Source organism: Dendropsophus ebraccatus, chromosome 2, assembly GCF_027789765.1.
Source record: "Dendropsophus ebraccatus isolate aDenEbr1 chromosome 2, aDenEbr1.pat, whole genome shotgun sequence".
NCBI classification, from domain to species: Eukaryota; Metazoa; Chordata; class Amphibia; order Anura; family Hylidae; genus Dendropsophus; species Dendropsophus ebraccatus.
In genome coordinates, this window is record NC_091455.1 from 183,573,903 (window position 1) to 183,592,689 (window position 18,787).

General features: G+C 45.1%; 1 protein-coding gene across 13 annotated transcripts in view; it reads right to left on the minus strand.

The window, feature by feature from the left end:
* Positions 1 to 18,787, minus strand: part of KMT2C (lysine methyltransferase 2C) — a 131,125-nt gene that overhangs the window by 100,647 nt on the left and 11,691 nt on the right. For 12 of the 13 annotated variants that reach the window (XM_069958871.1, XM_069958864.1, XM_069958870.1 and 9 more), the window contains exon 2: positions 159 to 247. In XM_069958871.1, coding sequence (XP_069814972.1) covers positions 159 to 247 — 89 coding nt within the window. Of the gene's footprint in view, positions 1 to 158; positions 248 to 13,595; positions 13,677 to 18,787 lie in introns of those variants that run through there. The other variant, XM_069958873.1, reaches the window with a different exon arrangement.

Sequence of the window (18,787 nt, forward strand, 5' to 3'; positions counted from 1 at the left end):
ATTTGTTGCAAAACTACAATTCCCATCGTGCCTGGACAGCCAAAGCTATAGCATGATGGAGATTGTAGTTTTCTCAACAACTGGAGGGCCATGAGTTTGCCACCCTTGCTGTAAGCATTGTGGCTTCCCACCTATGTAGGCAATGTTAGATAACTAACCTGTGTCGGCAGAGTTTTCTGGTTCTGCTGCCTCCAGTCCATCCATGCTATCTTCATCCTCCAAAGCAGTTTTTCCTCTACTTCGAGGCCTAGAAACAAACACATTGCTCCAATGAAACTGGTGGTAGAAATATCCTGCTTAAAGAAAATACCAGTAAAATTTCTAACACTTTTAGTGCTGCGGAAATCCTTGTAAGGCTATGCGCACCAACAATATCTTGGTCCTCCGAGCTCTGAGACGGAGGTTTATGATCACTAGTACAGAGCCTGGTGCCACCAATGAACCCTGATGGGATACATTTGCTGGTAACAGAACTTGCCCTTCATTGCCTTTTACCATCCATTATCGCCCTATACAGCCACTTCACAGCACAGATTCCCAGCAACAATCCTATAGCAGAGTTGCCAGCAATAATGGGAGATAATTGAACTGAATAATATACTAAAGCACTATGCAAATAGCAGCTATATATGTGTGTAAAACCAGGGTAGTGTAATAATAGTCATCTGATGGATCTATACGCTAAAACTACACTATGGGAACCTTAGTTTGGCTGGACCCTTGCTGGCCATTGCAGCCAACCCCAAAGGTCTCAAGCCAGGTCCCTCTATATCAAGGGTTGGGAACCTCGGCTCGCCAACTGTTGCAAAAATGCAACTCCCATCATGCCTAAAAAGCCAAAGCTTTAGATTTGGCTGGCCCGGCATGATGGGAGTTGTAGTTTTGCAACAGCTAGAGAGCCAAGGTTCCCTACCCCTGATGTATATCAAACCCATTACAAAGTATACAAACTGTTGCCACTAAGATTTAACAACATGTGCCATATAACGATTTTATTAGGTCGAAGGAGACGAGACCGCATCCAGCAAAAATCTTTTTCTTTCAAATCAACTGGTGTCAGAAAGTTATACAGATTAGTAATTTACTTCTATTAAAAAATCTAAAGTCTTCCCATACTTATCAGCTGCTGTATTTCCTGCAGGAAATGTTGTTTTATTTTCAGTCTGACACACTGCTCTCTGCTGACATCTCTGGCCGAGACAGAAACTTTGTCTCGGTTTTCTATGAATCCCCATAGAAAACCTCTCCTGCTCTGGACAGTTCCTGTCTCAGCCAGAGATGTCAGCAGAGAGCACTGTGTCAGACTAAAAATAAAACAACATTTACTGCATGACATACAGCAGCTAATAAGTATAGGAAGACTTGAGATTTTTTCATACAAGTAAATTACAAATCTATATAAACTTTCTGACACCAGTTGATTTGAAAGAAAGATTTTCGCTGGACAGCCCCTTTAATCTTGTAGGACATTTGCATATACATTCATTTAGCCAACGTGTCTCCTACTGCTGATATGCTGCTTTTTCCTTCCCATTGTTGAAAGCCTATTGTCTAAGTTACCAACCACCACTCTGCTCTAAAAGCAGTGGCTTGGTTGGACCCCAACCCAAAAAACCATATTGGACCCCAACCCAGAGGTGCAGTGAAACAATCCCAAAATGTATTCTGAGAATGTTTACAGTACAACAGTAGTGCCCTTTACAGCACTGCAGCAAATGCTTGCTTAATGCCCCTGGTCATGCCTGTGCTGCCTCCTGACCGTGGACCCCAAATCCAGTCTAAAGCTGGCCATACACCCACAAGAGCTGAAAGACACCATCTATCTCACCATTCTGCCCATTTACTATGCTTAGTAAGAAGAACACTTTTGGCAGTGACGCATCTATCATGTGAACCACAGCCCCCTGGCCCAAGCTACAGGAACAATGTAATATGTGGTGCCACACTGTCTACACAGCCCCCACTAACACCTACGAGAGTTTTGTTGGTGTGACGCTGACACCACCCATTTATAAGTATGTAGTTTATAATAAATCTATCTAAGGCTGGGTTCACACTACGTTTTGCAATCAGTTTTTTGCAAAAAAAAAAAACAAACAAAAAAAACGGATGCATGTATGTGCATCCGTTTTGATCCATTTTTCCATTGAATTCCATTATTAAAAAAAAAAAAAAAAAAATAATTGACAAAAACAAGGTTGACTACGTTTTTGTGTACGTTAAAAAACGGATCCATTTTGATTCTTTTTTTTTTTATGGAATTCAATGAAAAATACGGATCAAAACGGTTGCACATACATGCATCAGTATTTTCCATCCGCTTTTTGCAAAAAACAGAGGGGAAAAAAACGGATTGCAAAAACGTAATGTGTACCCAGCCTTAGCTGTAATGGAACTAAGCAAAGATCTTCTTATGCAGCTTGTACCTATATACAGCTGCCAACATTCTTTACAGTGCTGCAGTATAAAGCATGGGGGAGAGACCATCAATATGTTTACACTGAGGCATAAGCAAGGAATTTCAAGCTAAATCTGCACACGTTTTCCGATTGAAATTCCGCCTGTAAAACATGTACAAAGTCCCAATGTGTTCAATGGAATTTTCACTGTTGATGGCAGAATGTATGCATGGAACGTTCCGCTGCAGATTCACTTTCCGCTCAAAGAATTGGCATGGAAACTCTTTGAGCGGAGGCGCACAAGAAATCCCATTGAAACAATGGGACAGGCAAAATGTCAAGCAGCATCCGCGGCACAGGCTCCGCTTGAAATTCTGCCACTTTTTCTCAGTGTGAAGGGACCCTTAGGCCGGGTTTACATATGTCCGGCGGTGCGGCGGCGTTTCCCTCCGGCGCAGGAGAAAAGCGCCGGAGGGAAACGCATCTTTGAACTGATCCCATTGTTTTCAATGGGATCGTTCAAAATGTGCGGCGTGAACTAGTGGCCGCCGCATCGCCGGACCGTCGGTGCGTTAGGACGCATCTTGCAGCGTCCTGGCGGACCGCCGCTCCGGTGATGCGGCGCCGCACCAATACAATGGAATAGAGCGCCCGATGCCTCGCCGGGCAGGACGCATGTCGTTCGGCTCTGGCATCCGGCGTTCAGTCAAATAGTAACCACAAAATAAACATATATCTCCCCCTGTGTGCTCTCCCCCTCCCCTATAGTCCCCCCTTGGTCCCCCAGTAGTATATCACCCCCCCCCCCCTGTTTCTCCTCCAGTAGTATATAGCCCCACTGTTGCCCCCCCAGTAATATTTAGCTTCCCTGTGTGCTCTCCCCCAATTAGTATACAGCATTGCTGTGCGCTCTCCCCCAATAGTATATAGCCCCCCATGTGCGCTCTCCCCCTCCCATATAGCCCCCCTGTGCGCTCTCCCCCTCCCAGATAGCCCCCCTGTGCGCTCTCCCCTTGTAGTATATAGCCCCCCTGTGAGCTCCCCCAATTTAGTATATAGCCCCCGTGCGCTCCCCCGCAAATCCCATTGAAAATGACAGGAAAACATACTGGGGAAAAAAATGTCAACTGATGAGCGCAACTTGTGACAACTGATGACAACTGATGGAAACTGATGGCAACTGATGGTTTTTAATGAAAAGACGGATAGAAAAACTGATGACAACTGATGCATTTTTGGCATCAGTTGTAACATCAGTTGTGGTCAGTTTTTAGGCAAAAAACGCAACTGATGCCAACTTATATATGTAAACCCAGCCTTAGAGGCTACTTCTAAAATTACTTTCAATGTTGTGAACCCAGGTTATGTAATTATACCTCCGCCAAATCACGAGAACTCACTGGCTTAGCTATAAAAGAGTATCAACGGCATTAGCTGCGATTACGTAGCCTGTTCATCTCTAGGACCCAGGGATGCCAGAATTCTATAGAAACTCTGATCGCGTCACCTGAGTTTTAACCGTGACATCTGGGGAACAGTCCCCATTGCCGAATATCACAGCCAGGAGGGATTATACTCCGTATTCCCTAATATTCAGCATTACACAGCAATGCTAGGCCCCTAACCAGCAACCTACAGACAGATGTTTCTTTAAAGCCACAACTAGCTAAACAAGTGACAGAACAACATCTCCCAGCATGCCGATAGCTAAAAGCCTTAAAAGCTGCTGGACACCGGTTAGTGAGATCAGGAGAGGAATCTGGGGGTGAGGTGAATCACATCCAGATTCCTACATGTAAAAGCTCCATAGGAAACTCACCAACAATAGAGCTGAAGGACCTGCAGGACCTTCAGTGATGTCAGTCATGTAGTTAGTCACATGACTGGTAGAAGGGCTCCCTGTAAATACTTTAAGTAAGGCTAATCTGTATTAAAATTATGTATGTGTCCCTCTGTCTGTGCGTTTTAATCAGAGCTGTTTGTGTATGGCAATGCAGCAGAGATGTGTCTGTCTATATGCATGTAGCAGAGCTGTTTGTGTATGGTGATGTAGCAGAGGTGTGTGTCTGTACGTATGAAGCAGAGCTATTTCTGTATGATGATGCAGCAGAGATGTGTGTCTATATGCAAGTAGCAGAGCTGTTTGTGTATGGTGATAAAGCAGAGGTGTGTGTGTCTGTCCTGTGTTTGTAGCAGAGCTATTTGTGTATGGTGATGTAGCAGAGGGGTGTGTGTCTGTATATTGGTATAGTAGCACTGTGTGCCTCTGTGTGTATGTGTATTTTGACATAGCAGAGCTGGGTGTGTATTTTTGCATGCTGCAGAGCTATGTAAGTATTTGTGTAACGTAATGTCATGTACAGTGTTAAAGTGGTCCTATCATTTCAATATACTTTCACCCCTTCACTGCTTTAGACCACCAGGTAAGTTTTTTAACAATTTTTTTTCTGTTTTCAGTTGTCCAAAATAGGAGTGTGTCTAAAGCAAAAAAAATACATCTATAAATTTGTTAGAGCTTTGTTTAACTTTTGGAAAATATAACAATCCAAAAAAAGATGATAGCGCAAACTATGGCGATCTAAAAGGCACAAGAAATATAATCAACTACAAAGCGTGATATCCTTGAAGAACGGAGCCCTATCCCAACTGAGAGCTCTGCTTTAGCCACAGGCTGAGGATCATTTCTTCTCACCAAGATACACAAATCGGTTACAGACAATACAGCCATACACAAAGTAAAGTTTTATTTAGTTGTCTTGGAGGATTAGGAATGTAACCTTGGCCCACTTATTAACATGTATTGTAGCCATTTTTAATTCCAATTATGAAAGATACAAAATATGCGCTCTCCGTGAGAGCCAGGAACAGTCTGGCTCTGCCTGGTCTACTCCGCTGCCAACACGAGTAAGGACAAAAAATATATATACAAATATACTGGGGCTAAACACAGGAAGAGGGGAATCCAGTCCCTGAAACTTTATTAGAAAGACAAGAAACATTGTATCGTAAATTGTATCTATATATAGCCATCAGTGACTGTAAAGGTTATTGAGTATATCCATTCTGGGCAGCACCTGATCAGCTACGCAGGACAAGTAGTAGGGGTTATTCAGTATTAGAATAAGCACAACTACTTTCTCACAAAACCAGTGCCACCCCTGTCCTCAGGGTGTGTGTGGTATTACAATTAGGTTTCATTCAAATCAATAGAATGAAGCAACAAACCAAACTCATACCGAGGAAAGGAGTGATGCTGTTTCTGAAAGAAAGCAGTCATGTTTTTCCAAGCCTGGATAACCCCTTTTTAGGGTAGCTTCACGCGTACCAGATCCGCAGTGGATTTCACGCTGCAAGTTTGCTGCGGATCCTGGAAGTGTGAAGTTGAATGGGTCACATACCCGCAGCGGAATTTTCATTCCACTGCCAGTATGTGACCCGACCCCTTTAACCCCCCGCCACCGGCCCGAAGCATACATTACCTGCTCGGAGCGGTGTCTGTGTGAGGCTCCCCATCAGCCAATAAGTGCTGCCTGTGCAAACTCACAGCTGATCAGATACGTGTGAAGCTACCCTTAATGGTGCGTTCACACCTACAGGATCTGCAGCTGATTTTCTGCAGCAGATTTTATTTAAATAACTGAACACAGCATCAAATCTGCTGCAGATCTTGTAGGTGTGAACGCACCCTAAAGGAGAAGTCCGGCAAAATTTTTTAAGTATTGTATTGCCCCCCAAAAGTTATACAAATCACCAATATACACTTATTACAGGAAATGCTTATAAAGTGTTTTTTTCCCTGCACTTACTACTGCATCATGGCTTCACTTTCTGGATAACATGGTGATGTCACGACCTGACTCCCAGAGCTGTGCGGGCTGTGGCTGCTGGAGAGGATGATAGCAGAGGGATGCTCAGTGTCCCTCCAGTGCCCAGTGTCCCTCAGTGTTCCTCTGCCATCATCCTCTCCAGCAGCCACAGCTCTCACAGCTCTGGGGGTCGGAAAGTGAAGCCTTAATGCAGTAGTAAGTGCGGGGGGAAAAAAAAAACACTTTATAAGCATTTCTTGTAATAAGTGCATATTGGTGATTTGTATAACTTTTGGGGGCGATACAATACTTTAAAAAAAATTTTTGTCGGACTACTCCTTTAAAACTATTTTACAAGAGCACAATATGGGCACATGTGTGCACTTATATTAGATAGGGCCCAACCAGGAGTGTAATGATCTAAACTCTCAGCATCATAGCGATCAATAATATTTTTAGCAGCCGGCCGGGACTTTTGCGGCAATATGCACGAAGGGGGAATATTACACTTGTGTGAAGCCAGGATAAGGTCTGCTTGATAGTGTAGGAGCACAAGTGTGTAATACAGATGTGACACAGGGATAAGATGGCATCAGTGTGTCATCAGTATTTTACCGGGATTGCATCTACATTTCTGTACAGTAAATACACTTTAAAAACCAGATGCAATGCAGATGACATGCTGATGCAATATGAATTAAACACGAGACGTATAGATGCATCCATACTTTCATTTCTCTCCATAGACTTCAATGGGTGTTTCCATCTCCACAACGGATAAAAGTGCCAAAGCCCCAAGAAATAACATTAGCTCCTTAATGTGCTTCTTTACTGCGTTACTGTCACTAATAACTCTTTACATGTCAGTCAGGAGAAGAGCGTGGCACTGTGCTTCAATCCACAGCTGGCTGCTCCATCTAAATGTAATCATATAGCCTCAGGTGAAGACTTCTACAGGATGATCTACTTATAACAGATAATAGTTAGGTGTCCTTTAAGTTTTAGCCCCATAATTTGCTATGAAGGTTAAAGCAGCCAACACCTCTGCCCAAAGCCATGACAGGTGACCACATTGTATTGTTGTGTACGAGTGACTCCTCAGTAACTCACTCAGGCCTGCGCTGTGGTTACATACAGCTCAGACTTGCTGTTTAGTTGTGTTTGTCTGCTAAGAAACAAGAACAATGTCAAAGTGTAAAAGTGGTTGAAAAGTGCAGAAAGAAAGAAAATGCCTGTTCTTATTTAGTTGGTAGTAATGTAGCCGCCTTTTAGTATCCGTGCTCTGGCTCCTGTCCCTTTGATCTCAGCGAGGCCTTAGCCTGGGTTCACACTGAGTTTTGCCTTTCCATTTCCACGCTTTGTTTTCTGCATAGAATAGCGTAGTGTCTTCAACTGCATTCAGCTAGAGATGAGCGAATCAGGTTCGGGTCGATCCGAACCCGATCGTTCGGCATTTGATTAGCTGGGGCTGCTGAAGTTGGATAAAGCTCTAAGGTTGTCTGGAAAACATGGATACAGCCAGTGACCATATCCATGTTTTCTACATAGCCTTAGGGCTTTATCCTAGTTCAGCAGCCCCCGCTAATCAAATGCCGAAAGTCCGGGTTCGGATCGACTCCAGCCAAAAAAGTATACACTTCGTCTCCAACAAACTCTTTATTCAGGTAAGTCAATGAGAAGTGGATTCTACAGCATGACATCCAGCACATCCTTATCATATAGGTTTTGGTGTAAAAGGTATACAAGCGTGAACCCAGCCTTACGCCGAAACATAAAATCACTCAGGGACTGTAGACATTAGACGACAGACAGGTTTCTCCACAAGACCTTGGCCAATAAGGACAGATAGACAGACAGACATCAGCAGAACTAAAGTAAGGGGCCCATTACACAGGTGGGATTATCACTTTGAACTGTATTTTTGAAGCAGCACATTACGCCCCTACACTGTAGCAGGAGCTGTCCAGAGCAGGAGAGGTTTTCTATGGGGATTTGCTGCTGCTCTGGACAGTTCCTGTCTCGGACAGAGATGGCAGCAGAGAGCACTGTGTCAGACAGAATACACCACTTCCTGCAGGACATACAGCAGCTGATACCTATGGGATGACTTGAGATTTTTAAATAGAAGTAAACTACAAATCTATATAACTTTCTGAAACCAGATTATTTGAAAGAAAAAAAGATTTTCACTGGACAACCTGTTAAAGCTATATACATGTTCTAGTGAACCAAATCAGAAGAACTGAAACCAACACCGAAGTGATCGTGTAGATAGGCGATAACCTGTAGTTATGGCTGCTCACCTATGCACGTCACAGAAATACAGATTACGCCTTTATACCAGACTATGGGGAAGCAACACATTCACAGATGTACGGACCAAAAAAAAAAAAAAAATCTGCCGCATGTGAAAAATCCCGTCACACAGCAAAGACGGGAGCATCTGCCTGCTGCAGGCATCACCTCTCAACTCGCTAGAATTTATTTTTTTGCAACTTGTGAAAATTAAAACTTATCACCAAAAATATTTTCCTCACGAGCCGAGAAAATTCACAGTTTATTTTACCACTACGAGAGCGGCAAGAACATAGTGAGCGAGCTGTGGTCGTATCGAGCGCACTATTCACTTATACACAAGCTGAATAATTTCCTGTACCAAAAGTTTCCTGGTGATAAGACGACCAAAGCGACGATGGTGCTGTAACTATGTCATCTACTGCATCTACAGGACCGGCTCCTGCTATAGGACCATGAAGACCTCTAGAGAGCTAAAACCAGAATGTACATTCATTCACAGGGAGGAAATTATTATCTATAGCCCATGACGATACGACCATTAGAGACATGGAGCATTAAAGTGTCACTGTCGTTTACATTTTTTTTTTGCAGAAATTAATAGTACAGGCGATTTTAAGAAACTTTGTAATTGGGTTTATTAGCCGAAAAATGCATTTTTATCATGAAAAAGCAGTTTGACGCTCTCCCCCCTGTCTTCATGGTTTTCTATGGAGAGGGGAGGGGTGAAGGGAAATGAGGCACCAAAACAGGACAACAAAGAGTTAATTTACAGCTATTTCACCGGCTATCTCCTCTTAAGCCCGCCCTGACGTTTCTGACTACCGGCTTTCACACAGCTCCAACTGAGTAATCCTTTGTTCTCTGCTGGCCACTAATCTCCCTCCTCCCCTCTCCATGGGTTACACAGGGCTTGACTGATGTAAAAGAGGTGAGATTTCCTGACAATGAGCAGTGAAGGAAAAAGAGGAGGAGGGGTGGGCTGGGAAAATGCTTTTTGAATACAGATAATGGAATATTTGCCTAATAAACCAAATTACAAAATTTCTTAATACCGCCTGTACTATTGATTTCTGCACGACAGTGACACTAAGCATTCACTAGGGAAAGGTGCATGGATAATACATCTTGTAGATTTTGCTAAGGCTTTGCCTACTGACCACATCCATGCTTTAAATAACTGGAGGCCAAGGCCAATGCCAAGCCAACCCTGATCACCATCCCATCATATTTCTGCTTACGTCTAAAGCCTATGTCAATAAGGAAGAAAGGTACGACCACAGCCCCCCCTGATGATTAATATAGTAAGGGGACGAGGCGGTCCCCACCAAGAGCAAAACTAGCTCGACGTGACTCACACCTTCCCCAGCAAGTGTCAAAATACTAGTGAGGATATTAGTAAGAAGATGGTGTAAAATAAAGAGGTGTACAGTGCGGGAGGGTTGTATGAGGACATCTAATGGACTGAGCACATCAGGTCTATGATGTACTTTTAATGGGGACCTATGGTTTAAACAATCTTCTGACAGGTCACAGCGACATGTCAGAGGTTTATATATCGGTCTGGGTCCAGGTACTGAGAACCCCGCTAATCATTGGAATGAAGGGGCAGATGCATGCAGCAGCGCTCGCTCGGCCTCTTCATCTTCATCTTACTGCTAAAGTATTGGTGGATAGAATTATAATGGAGCCCTATAGAACGTTATACAGATATAGAAAGTTATAAAGATTATTAAATTACTTCTTTTTAAAAATCTCAAGTCTTCCAGTACTTAGCAGCTGTTGTATGTCCTGCAGGAAGTGGTGTATTCAGTCTGAGATGGTGCTTTCTGCTGCCACTTCTGTTACTGACAGGAACTGTCCAGAGCTGGAGGGGGTTTCTATGGGGATTTGCTGCTGTACTATCCTGGGCAGTTCCTGACCTGGACAGAGGTGGCAGCAGAGAGCACTGTGTCAGACTGGAAAGAATACACCTCTTCCTGCAGGACATACAGCAGCAGATAAGTACTAGAAGTGTAACTTTCTCCAACAAGTTGGTTTAAAAACTATTTTCCTTCAGAGTACCCTTTAAGTAGCCTACCAGAGGCAAAAAGCAGAGTAAAACAAGGCTATGCTATCTTGCAGATTTTAGCAAGAAACACCAAGGCCCAATGTATACAATTGTATTACAAATGGGCCAAAATAGGATCCACACCGATATGATTAACAGAGGCCATAAAAGGTAATGGGAACATCCTCTAAGACACTGTGCTGGAAGGAGCTGCATCATCACATGGTATAGATATACAAAAATACAACCCTGCCTATATAATCTGATGTACGGGTAAAAACACAGCAGTGCTGGTGGTTTCTGCCCAAAAGATTCAACAAAATCTCCGGCTTTCTCTTCATGACACTAGAAAAATCTCTGTAAAATACAAACACAATGATGGGGCGGGGAGGGGGGGGGGGGGGGGCTGGTAGCATGCCAGCTACTAAGGTGCTGGACTGTCACTGTTCTGCACAGACCAGCCTGGCTGTCACCACCGCGGACCTTCTACAAACCGTGCAGAGAAACCAGGTCACATCACAGGACACAAGAGATCTGTACAGCCGGCCGTGTGCAGGAGGCTCCTTGAAGGAGAGGGCAAACTAACACTGGTTATATACTGTACAATAAGATTTTATTCTCTCATTTGAGATTTTTTGCACATTACAATTTTGCAGTCCGTTAAACGTATACATTTTATGGGGAGGAACGGATGCAAAAACAAATGCAATCATGTGCATCCATTTGGGTACGTTATACCATTGACTGCCATTATTATTAAAAAAAATATATATATATATATTTTAATAATATATTTATTTTTTTTAAAACAAAGACATGGTTGATCATGTTCTTCTGTATGTTCAAAATGGATCCGCTGAACGGACTGCAAAAAATGCATTCTTGACCTTAGACATGCCTCAGACAGGAACCTTTTTAGACATCTTTAGCCGCAATTCAATTTTTATGCTTAAAGGGAACCTGTCACCCCCCGTGCCAGAAGCAGGACCCGGCAGGATCAGGTGAGTATAGGGGGCTGTAGCGGGGGGGTCGGGAGCCTGTCACCCCGGCACGGGGGGTGACAGGTTCCCTTTAATCACAGAATGTTCCACCCTGAAGAAACAATTGCATTTAAGCAGCAAAAAATATACAACTACATCTTCTCACTTTTTTTTTTATGTGTGTGAAAGTTATCCAGGCACAGAAAGCATTGGAAAGAGCCGTCAATTCCTGACTGGGTTAACAGTATCCAGCAGAGCGGTCTGGTTGCTGCATACAGTCGGCAGAGGATCAGGTGAGCTCTCGCGCAGCGGCTTTTGCCTTCAGCAAGAACGTCACATGCTCGCCGCTATAGATTCAACCCTCTGAAATTCAAGGAAGCAGCAAAGTGTTAACACCTGTAATGGGGGAGGGAGGAGAAGAATGGGATGGATCGTTCACAATGCGAAACTCACGGCCCTCCAGCTGTTGCAAAACTACAATTCCCATCATGCCTGGACAGCCAAAGCTTTAGCTTTGGCTGTTCAGGCATGATGGAAATTGTAGTTTTGCAACAGCTGGAGGGCCGTGAGTTTGATACCAAAAGATTTACATTGATGCTGTTTGCTCTATAGGTATTTGAATCAACCAAAGTTACCCAGACACCACATCACTCTGTGTCGTCCTATCACTACAGATTATACAGACAAGCCGCCTCCGACTACACAAGGATTCAATGCATCAACTGCGTCCGCCATCTTATTTAGGAGCCAATCAAATTGATAGGACCCGGTCACAGCACCAGAGGAAGCCATGGATACTGGTGGCTCACATACAGTCCCTGACAATTTTAGGGTGCGTTCACACATACAGGATCCGCAGCAAATTTGATATCAATGTAGCTAAATAACTGAACACAGCATCAAATCTGCGCGGATCCTGTACGTGTGAACACAACCTTACAAGCCAAAAGTTCTGATCAGACGGGATCTGTGCGCACAGACCCCAGCCGCTGGGGAGAAGCACGTGTTTCTCCCCCCATAGACTGCTGGAGAGGCCTGTCTCCTTAGGAGAGGACTGAGTGAGAAGAGAGCTCGGTTGGCAGAACAACAAATATACGGACATCAGACAGAAACCCAACAGACCCTATTAAAGGGGTTATCCAGCGCTACAAAAACATGGCCACTTTCCCCCTACTATTGTCTCCAGATTGGGTGGGGTTTTGAATCTCAGTTCCATTGAAGTAAATGGAGCTTAATTGCAAACTGTACCTGAACTGGAGACCACAGTAGGGGGAAAGTGGCCATGTTTTTGTAGTGCTGGATAACCCCTTTAAGCTCCATTTACTTCAATGGAACTGAGTTCCAAACCCCACCCAATCTGGAGACAAGAGAGGGGGAAAGTGGCCGTTTTTGTAGCGCTGGATAACCCCTTTAAAGTCAATGGTATCTCTGGGGATCCATTAGAACCTGTAGGTGTCCGTGAGAGGGGGGCACACGGCCACATTGTAGGTATTGCCTTGTTGGATTGTTTGTGTCGTGAGTTTTTTTATTATTATTATATTAAAGAGCTTATGTCAACCATTATGGAGCATTTCTTTTTGTTTGTCGATACTTTTACATGGTGTTTGTGTGCAATTTCAAGCAGTTTGAGGAGATTATGCAAAGTATTAGGTCCAGAATGGGGACTAATTTTGAGGTGTAAAAATAGACACTAAATAACTGTGTGAACAGCGCCGTAGAAAGGCTACGCTGCATTATATTTAACGGTAACACTAAACCTTCAACCCCCCCCCCCCCCCAAAGTAAACCCTGTAACCACCCCCATACCTGTCCCTACCACACACAATAGCCGCTATGTACACCAGTGAGGTAACGGGCAGAGAAGTTGTGCTGACAGCCGCCTCCCCCCTCACAAGTTGCGGCTCCCGGCCCCCGCACACTCAGGGTTAATGCCGGGATGATAACAATGTGACAGGCGGCGGAGCACATGACGGGTTAATCCCAGTGACATCACTCCCTCTCCCCTCTGGCTGTCAGTGTCAGCTGGCCGCGGAGTGACACACGACATGGACGTGGCAGCGCTCACCCGCCCGCTAGGCGCTCTCCTCCGCCCGCCTCATGTCCCGGACGCGGCGCAGGATATCACAGCGGAAAGCTTCTCCTCCCGGTACCGAGACTATTCCAGCGCTGCCCGGAGAGGACCAGAAGCATCACCGTAACACGGTCGCAGGACTCCGAGATCCCTCCGACAAACAGGACCGCAGCCCCACCCCCTCCCCAGCACAGCACGGGAAGTAGATCCGGCAAGAGTTGCAGCCAAATCCCGGCCTGGACTCCGCGCGTGTACGGAGCACAATGACGGCGGCGACAAATAATCCGGGACAGCGGGGGAGGGGCGCCAGTCAGATGACTAACACAACAACTACTGTGTACTGAGGATCAATAATCCCTGCACAAGGACTTCTCAGTCCCGGGGCCTGCAGGGACGGCAGCTGCTCCTCCCCAGGTATCTATCCTAGGCTGGTACAGTACTACTACTCCCATCAGGACTAGGGCAGTGCATATAATACAGGACAATGTCCTCCAGCTAGTACAGTACTACTACTCCCATCAGGACCAGGGCAGTGCATATTATACAGGACAATGTCCTCCAGCTAGTACAGTACTACTACTCCCATCAGGACCAGGGCAGTGCATATAATACAGGACAATGTCCTCCAGCTAGTACAGTACTACTACTCCCATCAGGACCAGGGCAGCGCATATAATACCTGAGGCTCTCCAGCCAATACAGTACTACTACTCCCATCAGGACATATAATACAGGACAATGTCCTCCAGCTAGTACAGTACTACTACTCCCATCAGGACCAGGGCAGCGCATATAATACCTGAGGCTCTCCAGCCAATACAGTACTACTACTCCCATCAGGACATATAATACAGGACAATGTCCTCCAGCTAGTACAGTACTACTACTCCCATCAGGACCAGGGCAGTGCATATTATACAGGACAATGTCCTCCAGCTAGTACAGTACTACTACTCCCATCAGGACCAGGGCAGTGCATATTATACAGGACAATGTCCTCCAGCTAGTACAGTACTACTACTCCCATCAGGACATATAATACAGGACAATGTCCTCCAGCTAGTACAGTACTACTACTCCCATCAGGACCAGGGCAGTGCATATAATACCTGAGGCTCTCCAGCCAATACAGTACTACTACTCAGGACTAGGGCAGTGTATGCTGCTACCACAGGTAGATTAGGAGGCTGCAGAGAGTACAGGACAGCCACCTGCAGGGCCCCGTGTATGCTACTACCACAGGTAGATTAGGGGGCTGCAGAGAGTCCTTTGAAACTAATAACATAATGCATTGCTTCTAATATTATAAAACTCATCCATCATAGTAATTGTCACAATTACTGCACATCATTAACAAGTGTACCTAAGCTGTGCTGCGGCAGGTCATCGCGTACCTAAGCTGTGCTGCGGCAGGTCATCGCGTACCTAAGCTGTGCTGCGGCAGGTCATCGCGTACCTAAGCTGTGCTGCGGCAGGTCATCGCGTACCTAAGCTGTGCTGCGGCAGGTCATCGCGTACCTAAGCTGTGCTGCGGCAGGTCATCGCGTACCTAAGCTGTGCTGCGGCAGGTCATCGCGTACCTAAGCTGTGCTGCGGCAGGTCATCGCGTACCTAAGCTGTGCTGCGGCAGGTCATCGCGTACCTAAGCTGTGCTGCGGCAGGTCATCGCGTACCTAAGCTGTGCTGCGGCAGGTCATCGCGTACCTAAGCTGTGCTGCGGCAGGTCATCGCGTACCTAAGCTGTGCTGCGGCAGGTCATCGCGTACCTAAGCTGTGCTGCGGCAGGTCATCGCGTACCTAAGCTGTGCTGCGGCAGGTCATCGCGTACCTAAGCTGTGCTGCGGCAGGTCATCGCGTACCTAAGCTGTGCTGCGGCAGGTCATCGCGTACCTAAGCTGTGCTGCGGCAGGTCATCGCGTACCTAAGCTGTGCTGCGGCAGGTCATCGCGTACCTAAGCTGTGCTGCGGCAGGTCATCTTGTATTCAAGCTGAGGTGCAGCATGTTCTTGCGTATCTAAGCTGCGGTGCAGCATGTCATTGCGTATTCAAGCTGAGGTGCAGCATGTCGTTGCGTATCCAAGCTGTGGTGCAGCATATCGTCATGTATCTAATACTGCGTTTACACGAAGCGATAATTCAACGTTTAACGATTTTGAAGCATTTGGTTTTTATAACGATCTGCGTTTAAACAGATAAATCGTTAGAAAATTCGTAAGAAAAATAGTTATTGCGATCGTTTTTAAGATCGCTCAAGCCCATCTTTCACATAGGGTTAGTCTTTGAAAGACTGTGTTCATGAAGCGATCTGCGAATTTTTAGCGAACGACAATTTGAGAACACGTTGAAAGATCAAAATGAACGATTTCTCGCTCGTCGCTTGATCATTTGCTGTGTTTACACAGAACAATTATCGCTCAAATGCCATCGTTATTGTGAAAATTTGAACGATAATCGTTCTGTGTAAATGCAGTATTAGTTGCCGTGCAGCATGTGGTTGTGTATCCAAGCTGTGGTGCAGCATGTCATTTTGTATCTAAGCGGTGTATCCCCAGCTGTCATGGTGACACTATGGGTGCTGTGCAGGATGAGCCTGGGATCCCATGGAGCAGCGCGGAGCATTTTACTTTCAGATTCTGTAGATGTCATTGTGAGGGCGGAGAGCCAGAGCTGCCCTGGAGCCCAGGCTGCGCCTTCCAGCAGGAATTAAAGGGCCAGCAGCACCCGGCAGGACACAACCCAGTCCAAACCATAAGCTGCTTATATGTAATACTGCAAAGATTTCTCCATGCAGTCACATACACCATACACTAACCATAGAGAACCAAATCCATCCATGCCGTCACATACACCATACACAAACCATAGAGAACCAAAGCACTATACGTTTCCCAATGTCACAAGCAACGGAATACGAGAGCAACCAAAACACAGCACAGACTGGTCTAGGGAGACCCGTGGACTATAATGACATGCAGCTGCCCTTCCCCCACCACACCACAGTCACCAGGTTCATATATACAGCATATGTCAGGAATAGGGAACCCTGGCTCTTCAGCTGTTGCAAACCTACAACTCCCATCATGCCTGGACAGCCAAAGCTTTAGCTATGGCTGTCCAGGCATGATGGGAGTTATAGTTTTGCAACAGCTGAAGAGCCATGGTTCCCTACCCCTGGTGTATGTTATACAAAAGCTGTATAAGTGCCACCACTCCATGAAATGTGACTATGGAGAGTACACATGGCTGGTGCCCCTGCTCAGAGACCAGCACTGGGGTCCTGGGTATGAATCCAACCCAGCTGTATGTTCTCTGGGGACTTCAGTTTCCTCTTATGTTGGGTTTATACAGTAGGTCCCAGCCAGAAGTCAAGAAAGGGATACCGACATATACTGTGGTGCACTGCACTGAGCCCCATTCACTTCAATGGCCTGAGTATAATGTAACTCCAGGGTGACTGCATAGCATCCATGCTCTATAGTTGTGTCTCTTCTAGTGTACAAATATCCATTTTATGTCTCCACATCTAGTTTAAGTTCATGTAAGGCGCTATAATATGCATACATACACACATATATTATATATATATATATATATATATATATATATATATATATATATATTTAGCAGCCGCCAACATTCCTTCTGTTAATGGGTGCAGCAGAGTCCCTGCTAGATCCGGCAAGTGGCTTATTCTAGAAACACTGCTGGCAATGCAACCTAACCCAGAGGTTAATCCCTGATGCCTGCTGCCGGCTACCTGCTCACCTAATGAACTGCATGCCTCAGCAATCAGAAATAATCCTCCATCAAACAGCTCGGGCCCCGCTGGGTCTGCTATGCCACACTATGGACGACGCTGCCACAAATACCTCAGTGGCAGCTGGAAAAACGCAATTAAAGAGCATTTCCACCCACTACACACGAGCATGTATATACCCAGCACAAACTGTACTTTATATGACCCTGATGCTTTCTTCACAATCATCACTAGACCATTATATATTACATAGTTAAAGGGGTACTCCGGTTATTTTTTTTTCTTCTTTTAAATGAACTTAGTAGTTGATATAGATTTAAAATTCACTTCTATTGAAAAATCTCAAACCTTCCAGTACTTATCAGCTGCTGTATGTCCTACAGGAAGTGGTGTAATCTCTCCATTCTGACACAGTGCTCTCTGCTGTCACCTCTGTCCATGGCAGGAGGGGTTTCTTATAGGGCTTTACTACTAGCCTGGACAGTTCCTGACATGGAGAGGTGGCAGCAGAGAGCACCATGTCAGACTGGAGAGAACATTTCCTGCAGGACATACAGCAGCTGATAAGTACTGGAAAACTTGAGACTTTTTAGATAGAAATAAATTACAAATCTGTACAACTTTCTGGCACCAGAGTACTCCTTTAACTATTAGGGTACAAACCCACACACCGTATACACAGCAGATACGCAACAAATACGCAGCAAATACGCAGCAGATTTGTTGGTACAGATTTGATGCTGTGTTCAGTTATTTAGATCTAATCTGCTGCGTATTTGCTGTGTGTTTGCTGCGTATCTGCTGCGTATCGCAGCAGTAAATACGCTGCTTATACGGTGTGTGGGTTTATACCCTTAGAGCATATGGACATCATAGTTTTTCAGTTGGGCATGACCACCATGGTCAGTATGAGTAGCTCCCATTCTGGTGGACTTGAACCATCCTTATATTATTCTGCAGAGACCATCCCTTTAAATAGGATAGATCCTGTCATTTTCTTTCTTTTATAAAGTGCCTAAAATCCAACAATTCCCAAGAAAAAGAAGACATCAAGAAACACCTCTCCACTACAACCAATACTAAGCAGGAAAAGGAAACCATAATTAATGAAATATTAACACAATGGGGGAGATTTATCAAACATGGTGTAAAGTGAAACTTGCTCAGTTCCTTGTAGCAACCAATCAGATTCCACCTTTCATTCCCCACAGTCTCTTTGCAAAATGAAAGGTGGAATCTGATTGGTTGCTAGGGACAACTGAGCCAGTTTCACTTTACACCGTGTTTGATAAATCCCCCTAATGTGTTAATGTAGCCTTGAAGGTGGTTGTCTAGGGATTTCTTTTAACAGCTAAATGTGCTCAGGATGGGGGGCAATAAAAACATGTACTCACCTGCCCCAATCCCCCATTCCAGCGGTGCCCAGACA